Source organism: Ruditapes philippinarum, unplaced genomic scaffold, assembly GCF_026571515.1.
Source record: "Ruditapes philippinarum isolate M1 unplaced genomic scaffold, ASM2657151v2 ctg1589_1_1_1_1, whole genome shotgun sequence".
Taxonomy (NCBI): domain Eukaryota; kingdom Metazoa; phylum Mollusca; class Bivalvia; order Venerida; family Veneridae; genus Ruditapes; species Ruditapes philippinarum.
The window spans coordinates 6,125-25,801 of NW_026852705.1; the positions used below are offsets into that span (position 1 = coordinate 6,125).

Below are 19,677 nucleotides of genomic sequence, written 5' to 3' on the forward strand. Positions count from 1 at the left end.
TTTTTTCAATGAAAAACGAACATTCTTATTCACGATTTGTGAATTCGAACGAATATAAAGTAAATTGAAAATGTTTACTTTTTCTGTTTTGTATTCAGTCATTACTGCAAGAGAGAAACAGCATTAACACAAATTGATTAATATATAAAATTTTTACAGTAATACAAATTGATAGAAAGTATGATAACATGTTTCTCGGGTTTGAAATAGCGGATTCAATCAATTCAAAGTTAAAATGATAAGAAGATATTTTTGTCAAGAAGCTGCTTGGAATTAAAATATCATGATTGCAGATGAACATTGAACAATTTCAGAAATGAAACCAATAATAAACTAGAAACACATATTCGCATTTATACATCAGTGCAGTAAGAAAATCATAGACCGTGATTGAATTTCATTTTTGTTAACACTAGAAGATTAACGTTGAACAGATGTCAAAAAGTTAAGTCAATTACAGTAATCGACATAAAAAATGCAAGAAATGACCTTCTTGATCAACAAGTTGAAAAAAAGAAAATCTTTATTCTTTTTGTCCATTTATTTTCTAATCATACTATCATCAAAACAATAATGTCAAGAAATGTCTTTTTGGTTAAGTCGTAGAAGAACTCGACGTTCCAAACCCGCAAAGTGTTGACTTACTAGTTGAGGTAAAACCAAAACCACCGAATCCAGCAGTTTGGATTGGTTTCTGATGAGGAATACCGACTATTTTGATAACTCATTCACTCCGAGAGAATTTTTGCCCCGACTTTCGCATATGTAAAATTCGAGGCAAAACTTCTTACTCGAGGCAGGTCGAGTCAAACCTATAATGTCATTTATATTTTTATGATGAAAATGGAAAAATGTTCAAATACTTTAGCATAATATTTCTCGCACCATTCACGTCTCGATGTGTTTCATATTTGCACTTGTCGCAATAAAATGTTTCATTTCCACCCAATTGTTTGTTCTTTACTCCACAATTCCCACATGTCATTGATGTGTAACTTTCATCTTGAACGATTACTTCGCAATTTGTATCTCGAGCTCTATGCAGCAATCTCTCTCTGAATTTGTAGTGTTGCCAGCATAACAGGTCTCTGTTGCTTCTCTTTGATAAATGTTTCGGTCTGTCTTTTCTAACAATTGAAGAGACTGATATTTTACCAAGAACTGTGAGCTTGTAATGTTTCACAAGATAAGAACATAGTTTCAGATGTATGTCATTCACGTAAGTTTTCAATTTGAGATGTAGTTTCTTTAACTGACCGATTCGGTCATTCTTTGCTTGTGTTTGATTTCTCTGTATAGCGAGTGACAATTGTTCATGCACTCTATCAATTTTGTCATGAAGTCTGTAAATTATTCTCTCCTTATCTTCTTTGCGTCCGACTTGAAAGCATTTCAAATTACTTGGGTCGTAACATGTTGCGAATGTTCTACCACCAGGATCAATTGAGCATATTGAGTCTGATGAGTTAACATGTATTTGTCTAGTACATATGGGATCACATGGAATATGCAAAACAAATTTGCCATTTGCTCGTTTGCTAATCTTCATATCACGACTAAGTGGTGGCAATTTTGATACATCTTTTGAAATTTTGAGATACCTTTCTTTATAGTTCTTGCTTGAGTGTGAAAAGCTAGCTGGCATCAGAGCTATTCTCGATTTTCGAAAAAAGTCATCGGCATTGTCTTTTGTTGTCAACAACCGTACAAACTGTTGTTGAACTTCGAATGATCCTTCTCGTAAAAAAGTAGTATCCTTATTGTTTAAAACAACTTTAGATTTCTTTTGGTTAGACTGTGCTGATTTGTACATAGCACAAAATGTTTTGCAAGCAGTCCCCTTGATACATGTCATCTTATTGTCGAAAAACCATTCATCTTGGGGACGTCTGTATTCTGTTGGTATGTCACTTGCATTCGTTTTACTTACAACCTTTTGCAAGTCGAAATGCTTCGGTTTGAAATTTTTCTCTTTCACTAAGTAATTGCACCAATTGTAAGCATAATTACTTACTTTGAGCATTTGATTCAACGTTCGTTTTTGTTTCGGTGTTGGTCTAATACCAACAGAAAAAGTACACATTACCTTATCTTTTGATTTTAAAAACTTCGATTTAGCTTCCAAGTCTGAGTAATGCGTTTTGCTTGTTTGTGAGCTATCGCCTTTAATTTCAAACATTTTTACTTTATCAATCCAATTTTTTAATGTTCCGGAACCTTTGACAAAAGCAGCGTTCCACAATATCAATGATTCGTGTTTTCGCTTCATGTTGTAATGCGGATTATACTGACAGCTAACTATATATACTTTTTTTTCTAATACTTTTTTCCAATTATATTTCACTTATGCTTGTTCCAACAAATTCGAGAAAAGGGGTCGCTCGGAGCGAAAGAGTTAAATAAAAAATCAACAACGATTGTTAACTGTATAAAACATTTACTGTCAAAATCAACATGAGTAACAAATATGATCGAAATTGAAAAAAAAATGTTTACCTTTTGTTTCATAAATATTCATCAGTGATCACTGTCAACAGTTGAATTGCTGAAATACACAACGCAAATTCATAGTCTAAATATCAAGTAATGATCGATCAAGATACATATTTTTTTGCAGTAACAAATGTTATAGGTTTAGTAAAGAATTTAAGTACGCTAACATTTTTGCCGAGATTAAATAAAAATAGATTGAATCTTTCTATTTACAATAGACTACATATTTCTTGCATTTTACACGATATGATATCTACAGTACCACATTATCACCATTGATTAAATATTGAAGAGAAAATATATAGAAAAAATATTGTAGATCCTTTTCACTGTCAAGTTAATTTGCAATAAGAATAAGCGGTTTTATTCAAGCAAAAATATTTTCAAAAAGCCTAGGTCAAAATAAAGATTTACATTAAAAAATAAAACACCAACACTTTATCAGCAAACAAATTTTTGACAAAAAAAATCGTAGAACAATGTTGATCTACTAAATCTATTCAGTGATAAATTTACCACTTTATTTCAATTTAAATTCATTTGTCAAAATAAAGTTTTTATATGTGATTTATATTTTCATCAAATGTAAAATGAAATCGGGTTCGCAGACAAATAAACACGAAGAAAAAAATACCATCATTCTCGATACACAAAAGCGAACAGATTTTTTTTTCCTCTTGAAAACATGAAATATTTGCACCAAGTAGCATTTCAAAACATGATCCGCTGTTTTACACTAAGTTTTCGAGCGTAGAAAATGTCAACAATTGATATTTTCCTACTGTGTAGATATCGTTTGGAGAAATAAACCATGAAAGCTTTTTTCAATATTTTTTCAAACATGTCCAATAAAAAATTGATCTAAATCCATTTTTCCCAGGCAAAATATTAACATCATACTGAATGTAAATTTTACAAAACATAAATCTAGATCTAACAAAACATTTCGCTAAAATATTTTAAATCGCTATTCAACTGACTTTCTGTACTCCGTAAATTTGACAAATAATTGTGTCTATCTACTAAAATATTCACACCATATTAAGTCTGCATTTTACAAAAAAATAAATCAAACAAAACATTTCGCTAAAATATTTTAAATCGCTATTCAACTGTACTCCGTAAACTTGAAAAATAAACTTGTCTATCGGGCCTATCCTGCCTATCAACAAGAAAATATTCAACTTGTTTACATGTTTTATCAACCCAACATTACATCGTCAAAAGATTCAATTTGAAATTCGACATAAGACTCATGATGATAGATCTACGAAAATAAAATCAAAATTCAACAACATCAATCTCTCGAAGTAGAGTCTAATCTAAACCTCACTCTCTCGAAGAAAATAGCATTTTCAGACTGAAAATACATTGATATTCTTTTAAAAAATTCGCCAGAGTGAAAAGTATAAACAAATGTCACATACCTCATAAAAATTAAGTAAATATCCAGTAATTATCCACCTTAAATTAAATTTTTTAACACAGCAATTTCCAACACGGCCGAACATTTTAAAAGCGAGACTTGTTATGACCCGTTTGAACGTTTTCCTATTCGAAGCTATATTGATGACGTAGTATTGATGACGTCACATTATAATTATTTTCTTAGAACTATCAAAGGCGAGCTAATTAGCGCCATATTAGTCGATAGAAATATATTGTGTATCATTGAAAACGAAATGACTTTGACAGACAAAAAAAAAGAGTAAATCAAATAAAAAAGAGGAGAAATATACCGACTGTGCCGTATTACTGTAGTACAGTAATTATAACCTGCAGTAAATACTGCAGAAAATCTGAATAAATACAATAAATATACATTTTTAAACGTTTACGAAGTGTTTATTCATTTTCTGAATATTACCTATCACATATTGTCCAACATTGTACTGTCATTCCATGTGAAAGCAAAATTATTGTAAATAAACTTATTCAGTACGGGTTTTGATAGCATCGGATTGTATCCCCTTGATTATCAAGCGTCGTTTGTTTGACTTTGTTATTGTGAGAAATGCAGGAATGGAAACGTTTATTTTCAACGGATTTTTGGGGCGTTTCAAGAAAATAAAGGTAAGCAAGTGTGTTAGATCGGGTTAGATCATTAACTATTAAAACGATAAACAACTTCATATGAAATATCTAGCTTGTTTTATTGATTTCATGCACTGTGTCAACAAAAAATGTAAACAACAGCTTTTGATCATGCATGCTGAATGATACAACAGTTTGACATTTTCACTTTGACATTTGAAATATTACATCAATATTAGTCAGATACAATGAAAATTGTTTCTGCAAAGTTGCCAGGGTGCTTGAAAGACTATTTCAATTTGATCAGAAATGAATTTGTCTGTAGAAAAAATATAGCAGAATCTATAGATAAATTTAATACTGACTTTACTCATTGAGTGTTCTTACTGCTCTTAAAACAGTACTGTAGAGTAGTTTAGGAAGACAAACTGAACATATCTCTGATCATGTGTGTAACAATTGAAATTGAGTAAAACACTGAATTATCAGAAATACAGACCTGTCATGAATGAAAATATATGTATATTTATTTCATACAGAAATTTGCAAGCATTCAAAGCAAAACACACCCTGTAACTAGCATACTGACTTGAAGAACAGGACAGATTAATCTTTTTTGGATCACAGTATCAAGTAGCTCTTCTATTTATTTTCATTTGCATGCTTTTTCATGAAACACACAGCAAATTTCAATACTAGTTTGAATAATTAATACAGTTACATGTCCAAAAATGTCTCACAAATTGTGTTTTTGATGCCATATGGCATTTGTTTTTGATGTAATTGTTTCTTTTTATACCCCATGTCAATGTATATGCATTTTGTCTCCTTTATTTCTTACATCATGACTGAATTAACATCAAATTTCTGAAACTATTTTCAGAAACATGGTCAAAATGTGGGTTGTTACTAAGATGAACAATTGAAAAACATCAGTAGCTGGAAAAAAATCAAGTCATGTGCAGTGAAAAGAATAAATACAACACAGTAATCAGGTAAAATACTTTTTTTCAAATAAATTGTTAAGTATTTTGGTCATTTATTTGCTAAACTTGACATATTCACTCTGGAAAATGAAATTTTGTATGTGTTTGAACATGCTAAGATAAGATTGTAGGTGATTTTCAAAATTATAAGACAAAGTACAAAGTCTAAGACACACTTAACATTTAATGTCAATATTTTCTTTTTCAGATTGGAATCTTCTGTAGTATTGAGAGTGGATTTTTTTACAATGGACCAGAACTCATGATTAATGTAACAGTTGCTCCATTGATGTGCATAGCTTATTGTCACATATCAGTTATGGTAAGTTGTTTTCAGTTAATATGAGAATTTAACATCATTTACATCATGTTTATATCTCAACCTTTTTGTTTTCCCTTGGTGGTAAGTTGTATACTTTATATTTCACTATTTTATCATCAATATGATGTTTACAAATCAATTAATTTGAACTACAGATATATTTCATATGTTTTATTTGTTTGAAGTGCTTATTTGATTATGTGCATTTTATTGATATACTTGTTATACTTTGACTCAATGTCAGTCCATTTTACATTCTGTAATCTTATTCATTTTGTGAAAAGCATATAAAATACTGGATTTATTTCATCACAGATAAATAGCTAAATTGTTAAATGATTTACATATATTTTTTTCATTTTATATTTTCAATGATTTCTATTTTGTTTTCAGACTGAAAAGGACAGTTAGCATTGTGGACTATGTATTGGTGATAGAGAAATAAAAATTCACACGCAAAAAATATCCAGATATTGTCAGAAAGCATAAGATGTTGGGATGAAGTGTACATTTAAGACAATGAAATAAAATTCATGTCTTCAATTTTGCATTTTTTATTGTTTATTTCAAACATGTATGTATGCACAAAAAAGGATTTATATCCTAAAACACCCCGGCCCAAACAAGGCGGGGGGTCTAAAAAAGAGGTGCCCCCCCTAAATATTATCATCAGATTTTTTTACATATCAATTATATACCATACACCAGTACTGGAAAAATATTGAACTTGAAAAAAATGCGTTTACGTGATGTTGAATAGTAAGACTATTGTCCGGCTTTCTTCTTTCTGCAAAATGTACTGAAGAACCATCTGCTATTTAAAATTGTCATTCATTTTTTTTTTAAATATGTAATAATGTTCTGAGTGGCTTTCTTGAACGGTCTTTTCTTATAACATCTTAATTGTATCTATCAAAAATAGTGATCTCTATATACATGCGTATTGCGTTGATTCTCACTATTTGGCCAATAAAATATCCATGCATAACAAGGTGAAAGAGAGAAACAAATGTGTAAAACCAAAAGCACATTAAATTTTCTTCATACATTATTACTTAACATACAGTATGCTTAAACTTGTTCAAAAAGAATGTTTTAACATAAGCCAGAAAATATTTTTTGTCAAACGACGTTTGCTGATATGATACTGGTTCGTTCCAGGAAGCAAATTCGAGAGTTGCACAAATACGCTCTCAAAGCTGTCATCAAATTCAAGCTGAAATAAATATGTTAATCTAACATGTGTGAATGTATTCCTCTGTGATTCTTCTGTTATTGTGTAATAAAGAGTCTGAAACATTGATATTGTTTGAGTAGAAAACAAATATTTACCAGCACTGGAGACACAGAAGTAATTACCCTTTAATGTCCCTCTATTAATATAAACACTGCTATAACAACGATTGTATAAGTGTTAAGTAGTGAAGTGTAGTTCTTTGTTGTTTAAGAGTTGTTTGGGCATATGGTTACTTTTTCATATTTTAGATGTGCTTTACCAGAAATTAAAGAGTTGTTTTGTTTTTCTTCTTTCAGTTTTATTAAAAACCCCAATATTTGTCAGTAATGCTTTTATTTTTATTTCACGAAAGTCTTTACTTTTAATGTCCTGTTAAAGTTTCCAGAAAGTTACTCGTTGGTAAATTACCTGATCAATTTTTTTTGAAAATAAAATAGTACGATTATAGTGATTGGAAGTCAAAATACTACTTTGTTCACATTTTGTTACTTTTATGAAGGATAATTTTACATCATTTAGCGTGATAAGCATTTAACACGCTCTAAAACAAGTTTTAAAATGTTATAAAACTCATGTTTGCCCTTTCTAAAGAATGAAAATAATATTCGTTTCTGAGGTATAATGTGCTACATAATTATGCTACACAAAAAGTTTTAATTCCATTTGTCGTTTCTCAGCGATGAGATCTTTCTCTAATAAACCTAGTTGTAATAGTTGTAATCTTTTTTAATATCAGATGGTTTAGTATGTGATAGCTTGTTTATATGTGTATTTTTGCGTATTGTTTAAAGAATTGTTTTCTTATTTCTTTGTTTTCTTTTTGTCGTTTTTTGTTTGTCTGTTTGTTTCGTAAAATTGTCAAATCTTACTTCGTCGGTTTAACATTGTATTCATCATCATTTCAGTGGTACATTTGGACACTTAGTACGCTAAATATACCAAATTAACTTGTTCGTCTTTCAATCTGAAAAGAAAACCATTTAACATTTGAAGGAAAATTTTCCAAATATGTAGTGCCTCAATAGCGAGCAGTACAGGTCATGATCAGACCACACTGCGTCTAATCTGGGACTGAACTGATATATGGGTCAAAACATGTTGCCGTTAGCAAGCTATAAGTTCATCCAGACAATATTAAATTGTATACTCTCATGATACCTTCCAGATTAACTAAAGTGATTTTATTTACCGTATCATTTTATGACATATAAATTGTTTCCTTCATATATAAGATTGTTATATTTTAAAAAACAGGAAATAAACTGAAGGATGTTCCATAATTATGTAACATACTTTATGTCTATTACAAAAATGTATTTCATTACATAAAAGGACGCCAGCAAAAATGTATTTTGACATTGACAACCAAAGTATCGCACCATGCAGCGTTAAGCTGTACCATTATTTCTGGCGTTTTTAATTAGTAATTGTCATAGAGCAATTCTAATTTTTAAGCAATTTAAGAGTTTGTTACATACAGTTTAATGTACCTTTTACAGTACATGCACATTTTTTGGTTGTTAATACTATTTGATGAACACACGTTATTTTCTAAATTAGAATTTAAAAACAAAACAAACAACAAACAAAAAACAACAACAAAAAACAACAACAACGCTATATGTGTTAATCTATTAAGTAATGTTCACCAGGGAATAACAACATTTCTCAATTCTCCACTTACTATTGACTGACGGGTGTAATACTATAAGTAATTAAGTGTTAACACCTGACAAGTTATTAATCATTTCCCTGTCTGCAAACAATCATAGCTTTGTATAACAACAGAAGTGATTTCACGTGTTACCTCATTAATTACTGTAATTTGAATACTGGCGAAACAATTCAAAACAGTATATTGCTTCTGAAAACATTGAATTAACAAAATGAGGAGAGAAGTCACCCATTGTTTAAGATGTTGTCTGCCACTAATCGCAAGGATCCTGGGATTGCGTCTAAATGAGGGCACGACAAAGTTTCCAGACAAAATGCTCATACTGTTTGTTCAAGCTTAATGGACACGGGAATATGGTTTTAATAAGCTTCAAGTTTATTATCATCAAAATCAGTCTATTTAAACAAATTAACCATTTCTTTTTTCTAATATTTCATGAAACGTTACCAGTAGAGATAATATGCTACAAATGAGGGGGTGCAAGGATACGAAATAAATCTAAAATGTCGAAAGGGAAAACATAGTTTATGATAAACGTTTGATCTATCACATGTACTGTTTTAGTTGTTTAAAAATCTGGATAAAGTGATCCCTCGGAAGCATTAATGCTTTCTGGGGATCACACTTTATCCAGATTTCATAACAAAATTAATAGAAAAATGCAGGCTAAGTTTGATTGAGTCTGTACATGAGGGATAATGATAAAGTGCAACATCCCTTTCGCCCCCTAGCACCGGCTTGATCGGTACTTAAAGTGTTGGAATCAATATTCCGAAGGACCAGAAAAATATACCACTGAAGTGAAATACGGGGCAACATTCTACAGCTGCCACACAGAACTTAACACCTGTGTGCTGTTGTGAAGTATAAAAATCTGGATAAAGTGTGATCCCTCGGATCGAAGCATCAGTCACACCAAAATTGCATGAAATTTGTAGACTCGGTTTGAATGAGTCTTTAAATTCTTCATGAGAAAAATGAACGTATGAACATGGCAACAGATATAAAACGATGAATTATTATAGTTTCTATATTATTTAAGATATTAAAATGATAATACATTACAAATGTAGCATACTGTTCCATAAAATCTCATTGTATTTGAAAACATCCTCTAGAAAAAATGTTTGGGCATATGCTCACTTATCATGAGTTTTGTATGTAACAGACAGGCAGCTGGTGCCTTTATGATGGGCCTATTGTCTTAGTTTACAAGTGTGAAGGTGTGATGTCTCATAACATCAAAAGTTTTATTTGAAAAATATTCCTTTTTTAAAGGAGACCAATTCAGGACGAGGTTTCTACCCATTCTATTCAGTAGTTTTGGAGATGCCAACGTGCACTCAAAAACTTAGCCAAAGTGTGACACCAAAGACGATGCAGACGCCGACGCTGGGGTAAGTACAATAGCTCTCCCTATTATTCAAATAGTCCAGATAAAAATCGAGTTTTCAATTTAATTTAAAGACTTTATTTTTGTATCAGAATCTATATTTTAAATATTATTTTTTTACCATTTTAAGTGAACCGCTTGATCTATGTAAGAAAATCAAATGTATAGTTTTATGTCTGTCGTCAAATGATCAGGTTTTTTTCAACGCAGGTTATAGATTTAAATCTCTTGACTACTTTGACTTTTTTAAATTGAAATACGAAAACTGATATTCTACGCTTTTAGAATGTATGTTAAAAAAACAGAATGGCAACTCAGTTTTGTTTCGTTTCAAACTCTATTATACTCAAGATAAACAAATAAGCAACTGGGATTTAACTTCCATCACGCAAATATTCAAGAATTATAGAAATTTATTTCGAATACGCCTTTGCATTTCATCTTATTCGTAGCGTAGTAAAATAATAATTTCTTAAGGATATGATTCATTTAAATTACTGAGCATTATTCCGGAATAAATTGGAGAGATATTTCAATAATGAAAGGTTTTGTAAGTTGAACATTTCACATTTGCACTTCGAAAGAGATTTTGTAGACCAAGTACAGATATTTAAAAACGTTTGAAAAATGTTTAAGCCTCCATGTGAAAAAAATAGCGTTCATGTTTAAATGTTTACAAGACACATTGGTCGCGTGGGTTCAAACCCCGTCAGGGGCAAGCCGTTGTTTCCGTGAACAAGAAACTTTACACTTAATATTTAGTACTGGTTTATTCCACGAACGGATTCAAGAGTGTTTCAATAAGCTTATCTTATTATAAGTACTTTAAACACGGATCGCAGTTGTCATGTTCGAAATTGTAACTATGAGTTTAAGGAAACAGCGTGCTTTGAGGCATAATTTAATATTTTTAACGCTTACAGCTCCTCTTTGTTGCTATTAGAGTTATTTAATGAATGTATCTATGTTTATACTAATTCATTTTAGTTCGATTTTGTCGATACATCAACGTCATTTCTTCATATTGTTTGTGCTGGTGCGAGGCGCCGTTATATGTCGTTCTTGTCGCTAAATGTCGCAATTGCCGCTAAATGTCACAAAATGGTCGCTAAATGTCGCAACCGACCTATAACTTTTCCCCTCGACTTTTTGTAGAATTTCTAAAACACTAACAAAAAATGTCGCGGATTTCTTTCTGTTCCACGACATTTTATAGAAAAATGAGGGATAAAATCTAAAGTATGGACACTAGCGGCCACTGGAGTCAAAATGATCCTTGCTGTTTTCAACAACTGTTATGAAAGGTTTATACGTTGTCCGCGATATTTTGTACGATTTTCCCGACATTTAATGATAAAAACGATAAAATTTCTCGCGGGTTTGATTAAGTAACAAACCATGAAAGAATTATATTATGTGGATGCTGATAATAAAATGTAACGAAACTGTAATTTACATGTATACTATAAATTAGATTTTTTTAAAGAAGAATCTACGTATAATGTAAGTGACGTTGCAACTCCAACAAAAAAGGTAATTTGGTTTATAATTTAATCTATATTAATTTTTATTTATGATGTGTAAGTGAGTTGTGCATGAGAAAAAAAAAACTCTACAGAAGATATTGAAGCTTCTATTTCTCATAATTACCACGATGTAGATTATTTTTGACGGTATAGAATGCTGTACATTTAAGAATATATAAAGATCTCAGCGGTAGTCTTGCTTTTCATTTTCGTACGTCAAAATATCGAAATTACATAATTATTTCTCTCTGAGATACACTTTGGCAAAAGATAAACCTCTGTTGTCTCAGAAATAACATGCATTATCAACTTATTAATATATGGAAAATACCATAACACGTAAATATAACAAGCTAATGAGATGGACATTGAGTTTATAGTGAAGATGAAAAAGTAAGATGTAAATAAAAAAAAAATTTAGCTCTCGTCGCAGCTGCATTTCTGGAAATTATAGACAGGACAAGAAAAAGTAAAATAACAGAAATAAATTCATGTTTTACGCGCTTGAAAGCCATGCCTTTGCAATAAAAATGAAACTTTTTTGACAATTCGTTAACTTAAAAAATATTTTCTCATTACTTATATCAACTGTAACGAAAGGCTTAAACGCCCTTCATCTGACAAACTGATTCTAATTTTCTCATTGTTGTAATATAAACATGAACTTTGTTTTTATTTTTTTTTTAACAAGAATATATGCTGGAAATTTTTCCTGAAAGAAATGTGACTTATACAAGGGAAATAACTGCAATGTTATATAATTTACAGAAAATAAGATTTGCGTTCCTTTATGTATCGAATGGTACCCATTTTCATGAAACGAACGGTAACTTGCTCAAAAGCTGATCTCTCCGACATCAGACAACATCAACAAAAATAGCCGGTGTCAACAGAAAACTAAAGAAACTTTGAAATACTGTAACATAACAAAAAGACCCGTTTTTAGCGCAAACATATAGCTTTGATAATCATTACTGAGTATTCTATTTTAAATTTTCAAGCTACACTGCGGCTTGTATGAATTCATATCGATTCTGTAATTCTAAACGTTCAGTTAGACGATGTGATTCACATGAAAATAGAGTAGGCCTTTTCAAATATGTATAGATTTCTGCAAACACAAAACGTCCGGCAAAATTTTAAATATACAAGAGAAAGCAAAACTTTCGGATCTCAGTAAACTGTCCCCATATACATTTTAGCATTATAATAAGAAATACAAAAAGGAAAGTAAACATGAAATCGGTATCACTTTAAATGGTTTTAAATAATATAGCAAAATATTTTGACCCACCTATTAGTGAGGATCATATTATTGAATTTCATTACATTATTGATTATTTTAGGGGTCTCCTCACGTAATTACGGAAGGTGGCTGCCTGGCTGGTGTTTACTACGTCACCTTCCTACGCAATCTCCACGCAGTGACCTCCACTAAATTCTTCGGCGTTAGTGTATTTATAAAGGGAAGTAACCGCTGCGAGGAGTTTGCCTACGCATTCTCTTACGCAATCTCCTACGCAGTGATCTCCCCTTACAGGATTAGATGGTTACTGGCCATAGCGTAACCGGCCTCGGATTTTTTTATTTTTTTTTGCACAGAAATCGGAACATCCTCGGCTATTATTAACAGAAAGGGTCGAAAAGTTACAATTGATTGCGCGGCAAACTCGCAGTATTTTTACTTACAGGGGAAAGTTTATTCATAACATAAATGTTTTCCATATTTAAGTACGTAGAGTCTACTAAAGATTTATGATCGTTTTAAAGAAAGTCATTTTGCATTATATCAATATAATGAAACGTTATAGGTTCTCTCTAACATTCATTGAATTAATTTACAAATGAGAAAAAAAAAAATGTTAAAGATCCGGTAATCATTTTTTTTATGATTTTATATCATAAATATAATGCTCAAATGAAGATTTATCAATATTGTAAGTTCCAAAAGATATTACCGAATTTACATTTTATGTTAGTAAAGGGAGGTAATTAGAAATTTATTTTCTATAAAGGCTAAGTCAATTTTTACAATAGGAAATGAATGCATATATTTTAATGGTATTACATATAATGTGGACAAATATTTGCAGTAGATATCTTACAAATTCTTCGACGTTTGAAAATTGTTTTAGAAGCATAATTATTCACTTAAGTGTGGTAACAACCTTTATTACAACATACATGATCTTTATATGATATGTCAATATTTTCTCAAACACGTCTTTGGTCCATCATTCTGCAGTCACATGATATTATTCAACAAAAAAACATTGAAAATTAATTTCCGAAACTAAATCTAAACTATAACCGTTAAAAGTTTCAGTTAATTAAATTTTATTGTTCCTGTATGTAAATGGGTGAAGTTTCGTTGAAATCTGATATCATAAATACATCGGCTATTTATACAACGATCGATATACAAAGAAACTTTGTTTCAATGTAAATAAACACATTGTATTTGGATGTAAGAACTTAAAGTTTTGATTGTGTACATTATAAAATGGGTGAGTAAAGATTATCTTTACTTATTCATGTTTTTGTTTTTACTTTCGTAACACTTTGAAGGGAAATCTACTTTTGAAATGTTTAGGTAATTGTTACGTGTGATTAAAAAAAATTAAAAAGAGTAAATAACCATTGAAGTTATGGTGTGTTGTCAGTTTTCTATTTTATTGCTTTCAACTATTTTAGTGAATGTGCATGGGTCTTTTAATCGCACTGGTTTGCTGGCTGTTTCAAGTGCAAATATTATTTGACAAAATCAAACAAGTTTCATTTACCCAAATGAGGAAATCCAAATACATACATGTATTCAATTGAGAAGATTACTAGTTTCTTCCGTGTGCTCAACCAATAGCGCTTATCTAGATTATTTAAAAACAGAATACTAATTGTTATAAATTAATTAAATTATAATATGTAAATCATAATCATGATCTAAAAGGCTTTCGAAATATCATTCACGTTATATTGAACGGCTGTTATAGAATATTGCAGTGCGCATGATTATGGTGATGTGCCAACAATACCGAATCAATAACTAGGACATTTTATGGCCGATCTATAAATAAATACAGTTCACAGTTTCGAAATATCAGTGATAAAATCAGTTGAAGTAATCATTTTATTTGGATGTTTGTTAAATATAATTAGCCGTAAATGGGTAAGTTTGAAAAAGTTTACTATTTAACTTAAGATAATTACCCTAAGTTTCCTGTATGTGTAAATATTTAATGAAGGGGTATCTTTTGTTTTAAACAAGTTATCAGCAAATTGACTCTCAAAACTGCTTAAGTTTGTAAACATAGATTTTTTTATCATTTATTTTGTTTGTATTGATACTAAGGGGTATAGATAAACACATTGGGCTAGCTCATGATCTTTGTCTTTCATTACACATGTGTGTTGTGCGTGTTTAAAACGGCAACTTACTAGCCATTATAATGGCTGTATTTTATTTCATTTTATAAATTAAACACTTGTCTTGGGCTACGTATAAAATGAGCACTATTTAGCTTAAAGATATATTATGCTCAAATTTGATATTTGAAAAAAACTGATAATAACTATACAGTCTCTTAAACATTTTTTTTAATACATACGGAGAAAATATGTTACATTTTAGCAGGTAATCACAGTATAATATTATATAGTGTCATTAAAAAAACTGACAGTTTAATAGACCAAATTAACTTGACAAGTAATAGGGAATGCAGCTTCCCAAACATAGCTTATAGTTTACATTCACTTATTCAAATTTACTAGATTTCAATAAATTTCTGCAATAAAAGTATTTTTTCAAAAGATGAGCAAAGTCGATCTATATCTTTAAGGTGTCGGATCTCAATTGTATTGATTTAAGTCAGAAATAAAACAGTATATCTAACTACATCGTCGGATTAACATGTAACATAAAATGTTAATGGTTCGGCCGTGGGTATCCGACGATGCAGTAAATATTATGTAACGAATTGTAATATGTTTCTAGATGAACGCTGGGCAATCAGAAGCCCTCCACCCAGTTATGACGAAACCAGTGACGTCGAGATGGTAAAGGACACTGACAAACGAACAATCTACGTTGGTCAACCACAGAACATGTTCTACAATGGTGCTCGATTTGATGGTGTATCCAGAATGAAAATACATGTACGTCTCGTTTTCCCATATATTTTAATATTTTATATTATACTTCGTCGATGACATATCGGAAAATGTTCAAAATTTAACATCAGAGCCAAATATGTAAAAGTAACACATACATGACGTTCGGTGTTTAAAATTTTTAGACATTTTAAAGTGTATTTATTTACAAGTACATTTATTCATGTATAAAGAAATGAAGTCAGCCATGTAAGTCCTTAAATTAAGTCATTAAAAATCATAATCCTTGTAAACGCATATGAACAAAAAATATTGAATTGCATTGATTTCGGTAAAGCTTTAAATATTTTTTTTATTATCCTTATATTGATTTATCCATACCATTCACACGATTTTCTGTTTGTATACCAATCAAAAGTATATTTTGAACTCACATGAATGAAATCATTGTACTTAATTTTAGTTCATTATACAAGTATATTCTTTTTTTCTCAGCCCCCTCCACCGGGATGTGAACCGAATGAATACCAATCAATGTTGATGAAAAAAGATGGGGAAATATGGTTTAAGCCAGCACCGCAGCGACAGAATGGAACCAGCAAATCTAAAAATAAAGTTACTCCTAATTCAACTGTTGTGGCAAATATTGACATGGCGTAAGACTAACATTGTCAAATTGCGCGTATCCAACCAAAGAAAACTTGAAATTACATGTATTTTATCAGTACTGTGAAACAGTATTGTACGCGTTTGTCTAAACGACAGATTGTGTGTATTCGAATCAATATTTAACATAAGTCATCAAATGAATGTGTCTGTCCTAAAATGTGCATCTGTCCTAAACATTGTGACAAATTGTGCATACGTCCTAAACGTTGCGACAAATTGTGCGTATCCGTCCTAAACATTGTGACAAATTGTGTGTATCTGTCCTAAACATTGTGACAAATTGTGTGTATCCGTCCTAAACATTGTGACAAATTGTGTATCCGTCCTAAACATTGTGACAAATTGTATGTATCCGTCCTAAGCATTCAATAAAGTGTGTGTATCCGTCCTAACCTTTGTGACAAATTGCATGTATCAATCCGAAGCATTGACAAATTGTGTATCCGTCTAATGTATTGTGACAAATTGCATGTATCCATCCTAAAGATTGTGACAAATTGTGCATACGTCTTAAGCATTGTGGCAAATTGTGTATACATCCTAAGCATTGTGACAAATTGCATAATTCCGTCCAAAACAGTGTGACATCCGTCCTAAGTATGGTTGCAAGTTGTATATTCGTCCAAAGCGGTGAAATCTTGTGTATCAAAAATAAGAATAGTGACAAATAGTGTCATTATCTTAAATATAGTGATAAATTGTGCATCATTAACATGATCATAAATTTTCATGTGGTCTTCATAAGCACGTGACAAATTGTCTATTTGTCCTTAGCTAAGTGGCAAAGCATGTGTCCTTGCAGAGCAGGTGTCCATCATAAACAGAACAGAAAAATTGTGGCAAATTATGTGTAGTCAAACCAACTACATTTTTTTTGTATTGTATTATCAAATTGCTTGTATTCGCATTGTCATTCAAAATATGAAAAAATAACATACATTTTTTTAAATAATATTTTATTGTCATAAACGATGTTCATAAACAATTGTATTTAGAAATAGCAAAGCACATATTAATTCCATGTATGGAACCATATCTTAAAATCAATTGAAAATAAATGTTGTTAACAAGTGATAATATCTGTACACATTACATAAAATGATTTGTTGACCACACATACATTGTCATTCCACCCACATACATTGTCATTCCATCCACACATTATGTACAAAAAACATTATCTTGTTTAATTTTATATATAACTACTGGTGCAATTTATCAGTGTTTTATCACATGTACTCGTCTATTTATCTTTTATTCCATTTCACTATAACATAATTACTATGCTAGGTATTGCTATCTACATGGAATAAGGATGGAATTATTACCATCCCTAATTTGTAAAACGTTTATAAATTTTCTCAGATATAATAAGATTAAATGTAAATCTGGTTTAAATGGTAGTCAAGATTTCACTGAGAATAGTTATTCTAAATACAGTCACTTTAACACAACCTGAAAGACTATTTACATGTAAAATTACTTGAAATTTTGATGTTAATGAACAACAATGTTGTCGTTTGCTTTTTTGGCCTAAAGGATTCATTTACCAAATTTTAAAACTAAATCATTGTCAAAGTTTTTTTGTGAATCACCTATTATTTCACATATTTCTATAACAAAATAAGTGCACCATTCAATTATAAACTGACCAGGTCTTATTGAATAAATCCAATTTAAAATCTATTTTTCTATTATACAGGTTTTCACTACCTTAATGTCTACCTTTGAGTATATGAAATTTCTGTGAACAAAAATATAAAGAGAGTTTTAGAAGAAAAAATAATTTTGCACCAGCAATATCCAGCAGCCTGGATCTTTCCGAAGTTATTTCAAATCATGCTGTTCCTATTCAGGTTTTAAATTTTTTATAAGGTTTTGGTAATTCCGCGAAACACATGGAAAACCTGATTCAACTGCCGCAAAATGGGACAGGCTTTTTCTGGAAATTTTCCATTGCTTCGCAACCTCTATTTTTTGTTGTATTGTCGGTGAAACCGGTCAAAAATCCTCTTATACTTACAAAACATGGAAACAGTGTAAAACTCAAAAAGAATCTATTTGAAATCTCAGTTTTTAGCACTTTTCATATTATCAAATATTATGACTTATAATAACATTATAATTATTATAATCATTATTAATCATTTCTCTCCAAATTCTTCCTATTTGATAACAAAAATCTTGAATAAAATCTAGTCGGGATATTGCATGTTTTACTTGTATATTTTCTATGATTTTTTCCCTGTAAAACTGTTGTACATTTTATATTTTCTTTCCCACCTAATAATATCAATATTCAGTAGTAATAAATGATTATAAAAGTATCTTTGTTTTCACTACAGTCAAATACATAATGTTCAAACAATATTTATCAGTAGCACTTATTAAGTAAAAAAATGCCAATTAATAATCCTCAGTACTGTTACAAATAACATTCTTAATTATAATATACCTAAGTTCATAAAAATCTCCAACACCAAAATAAAACCATTTCAGTATTATAATATTACATGTTTTATTTTAACAGTCTGATTATCAGACAATTATTTACAATTCTTATGTCTGTTTAATTTTTGATTCAGACAGAAATAAACTGCATCCCTTTAAAGAACTTGAACTCATAAAGCTATAGGAAATGTAAACCTATTTATGGTTGGTACTAGTATTACATCATCCAATCAATATTCAAAGTAATCCTTGACAAGAATCTGGATTATTATAACTGAATGAATGAAGTGGGAATCCTAGTGGTAAAGGTGTCATTTCTTCATATGACACCAGTAGGCAGTACTGGTTGGTTCCAGGAAGTGGACATGAAAGTGATTAACATAAATTGCAAGAACTTGTTATGCAATCGCGTTGAAATAAATATTTTTTAACCAATTTGCATGGAAGATTTGTATTACTATACATATACAATGACTAATTATTCTTTTATCGGTCAACAAATAATAAAATCATTAGCATGACTATCTATAAGATATGTATGTTACATAATTTTCTTTTTGAACTGGAAATGATTACAAATGTAGGAAATCAAAATATGACTTACTAAAAAAAATTTAACATAATTAACCATTACAATGTTGAAACTGAACTTTTTTATTTCAATATTTTTATCAGTATATAGAATGGCTGGGCTACATCATATATTCATACAGTCCAACCAGCATGTATACCGTTAGCTGATTAACTACATTGTATTATATTTCATAACGATAGCCCTAACACT

General features: G+C 30.5%; 1 protein-coding gene and 1 long non-coding RNA gene across 3 annotated transcripts; both read left to right on the forward strand.

Moving 5' to 3' along the window:
* The first annotated feature begins 4,379 nt into the window (after positions 1-4,379).
* Positions 4,380-5,787, forward strand: LOC132721608 (uncharacterized). Its single transcript, XR_009624487.1, has 3 exons — positions 4,380-4,566; positions 5,411-5,522; positions 5,722-5,787. It is a non-coding gene; the product is annotated as an uncharacterized LOC132721608 (long non-coding RNA).
* An 8,228-nt stretch (positions 5,788-14,015) lies between these two features.
* Positions 14,016-17,977, forward strand: LOC132721703 (uncharacterized). Of its 2 annotated transcripts, none has more exons than XM_060706076.1 (3): positions 14,016-14,173; positions 15,658-15,818; positions 16,269-17,977. In XM_060706076.1, the coding sequence occupies exons 1-3, from the start codon at positions 14,170-14,172 to the stop codon at positions 16,431-16,433; spliced, it is 330 nt and encodes a 109-aa protein (XP_060562059.1). In that variant the 5' UTR covers positions 14,016-14,169; the 3' UTR covers positions 16,434-17,977. The 2 variants fall into 2 exon arrangements, with proteins under 2 accessions (XP_060562059.1, XP_060562048.1); XM_060706065.1 differs by lacking the exon at positions 14,016-14,173 and adding an exon at positions 14,673-14,832.
* The last annotated feature ends 1,700 nt before the right edge of the window (positions 17,978-19,677 follow it).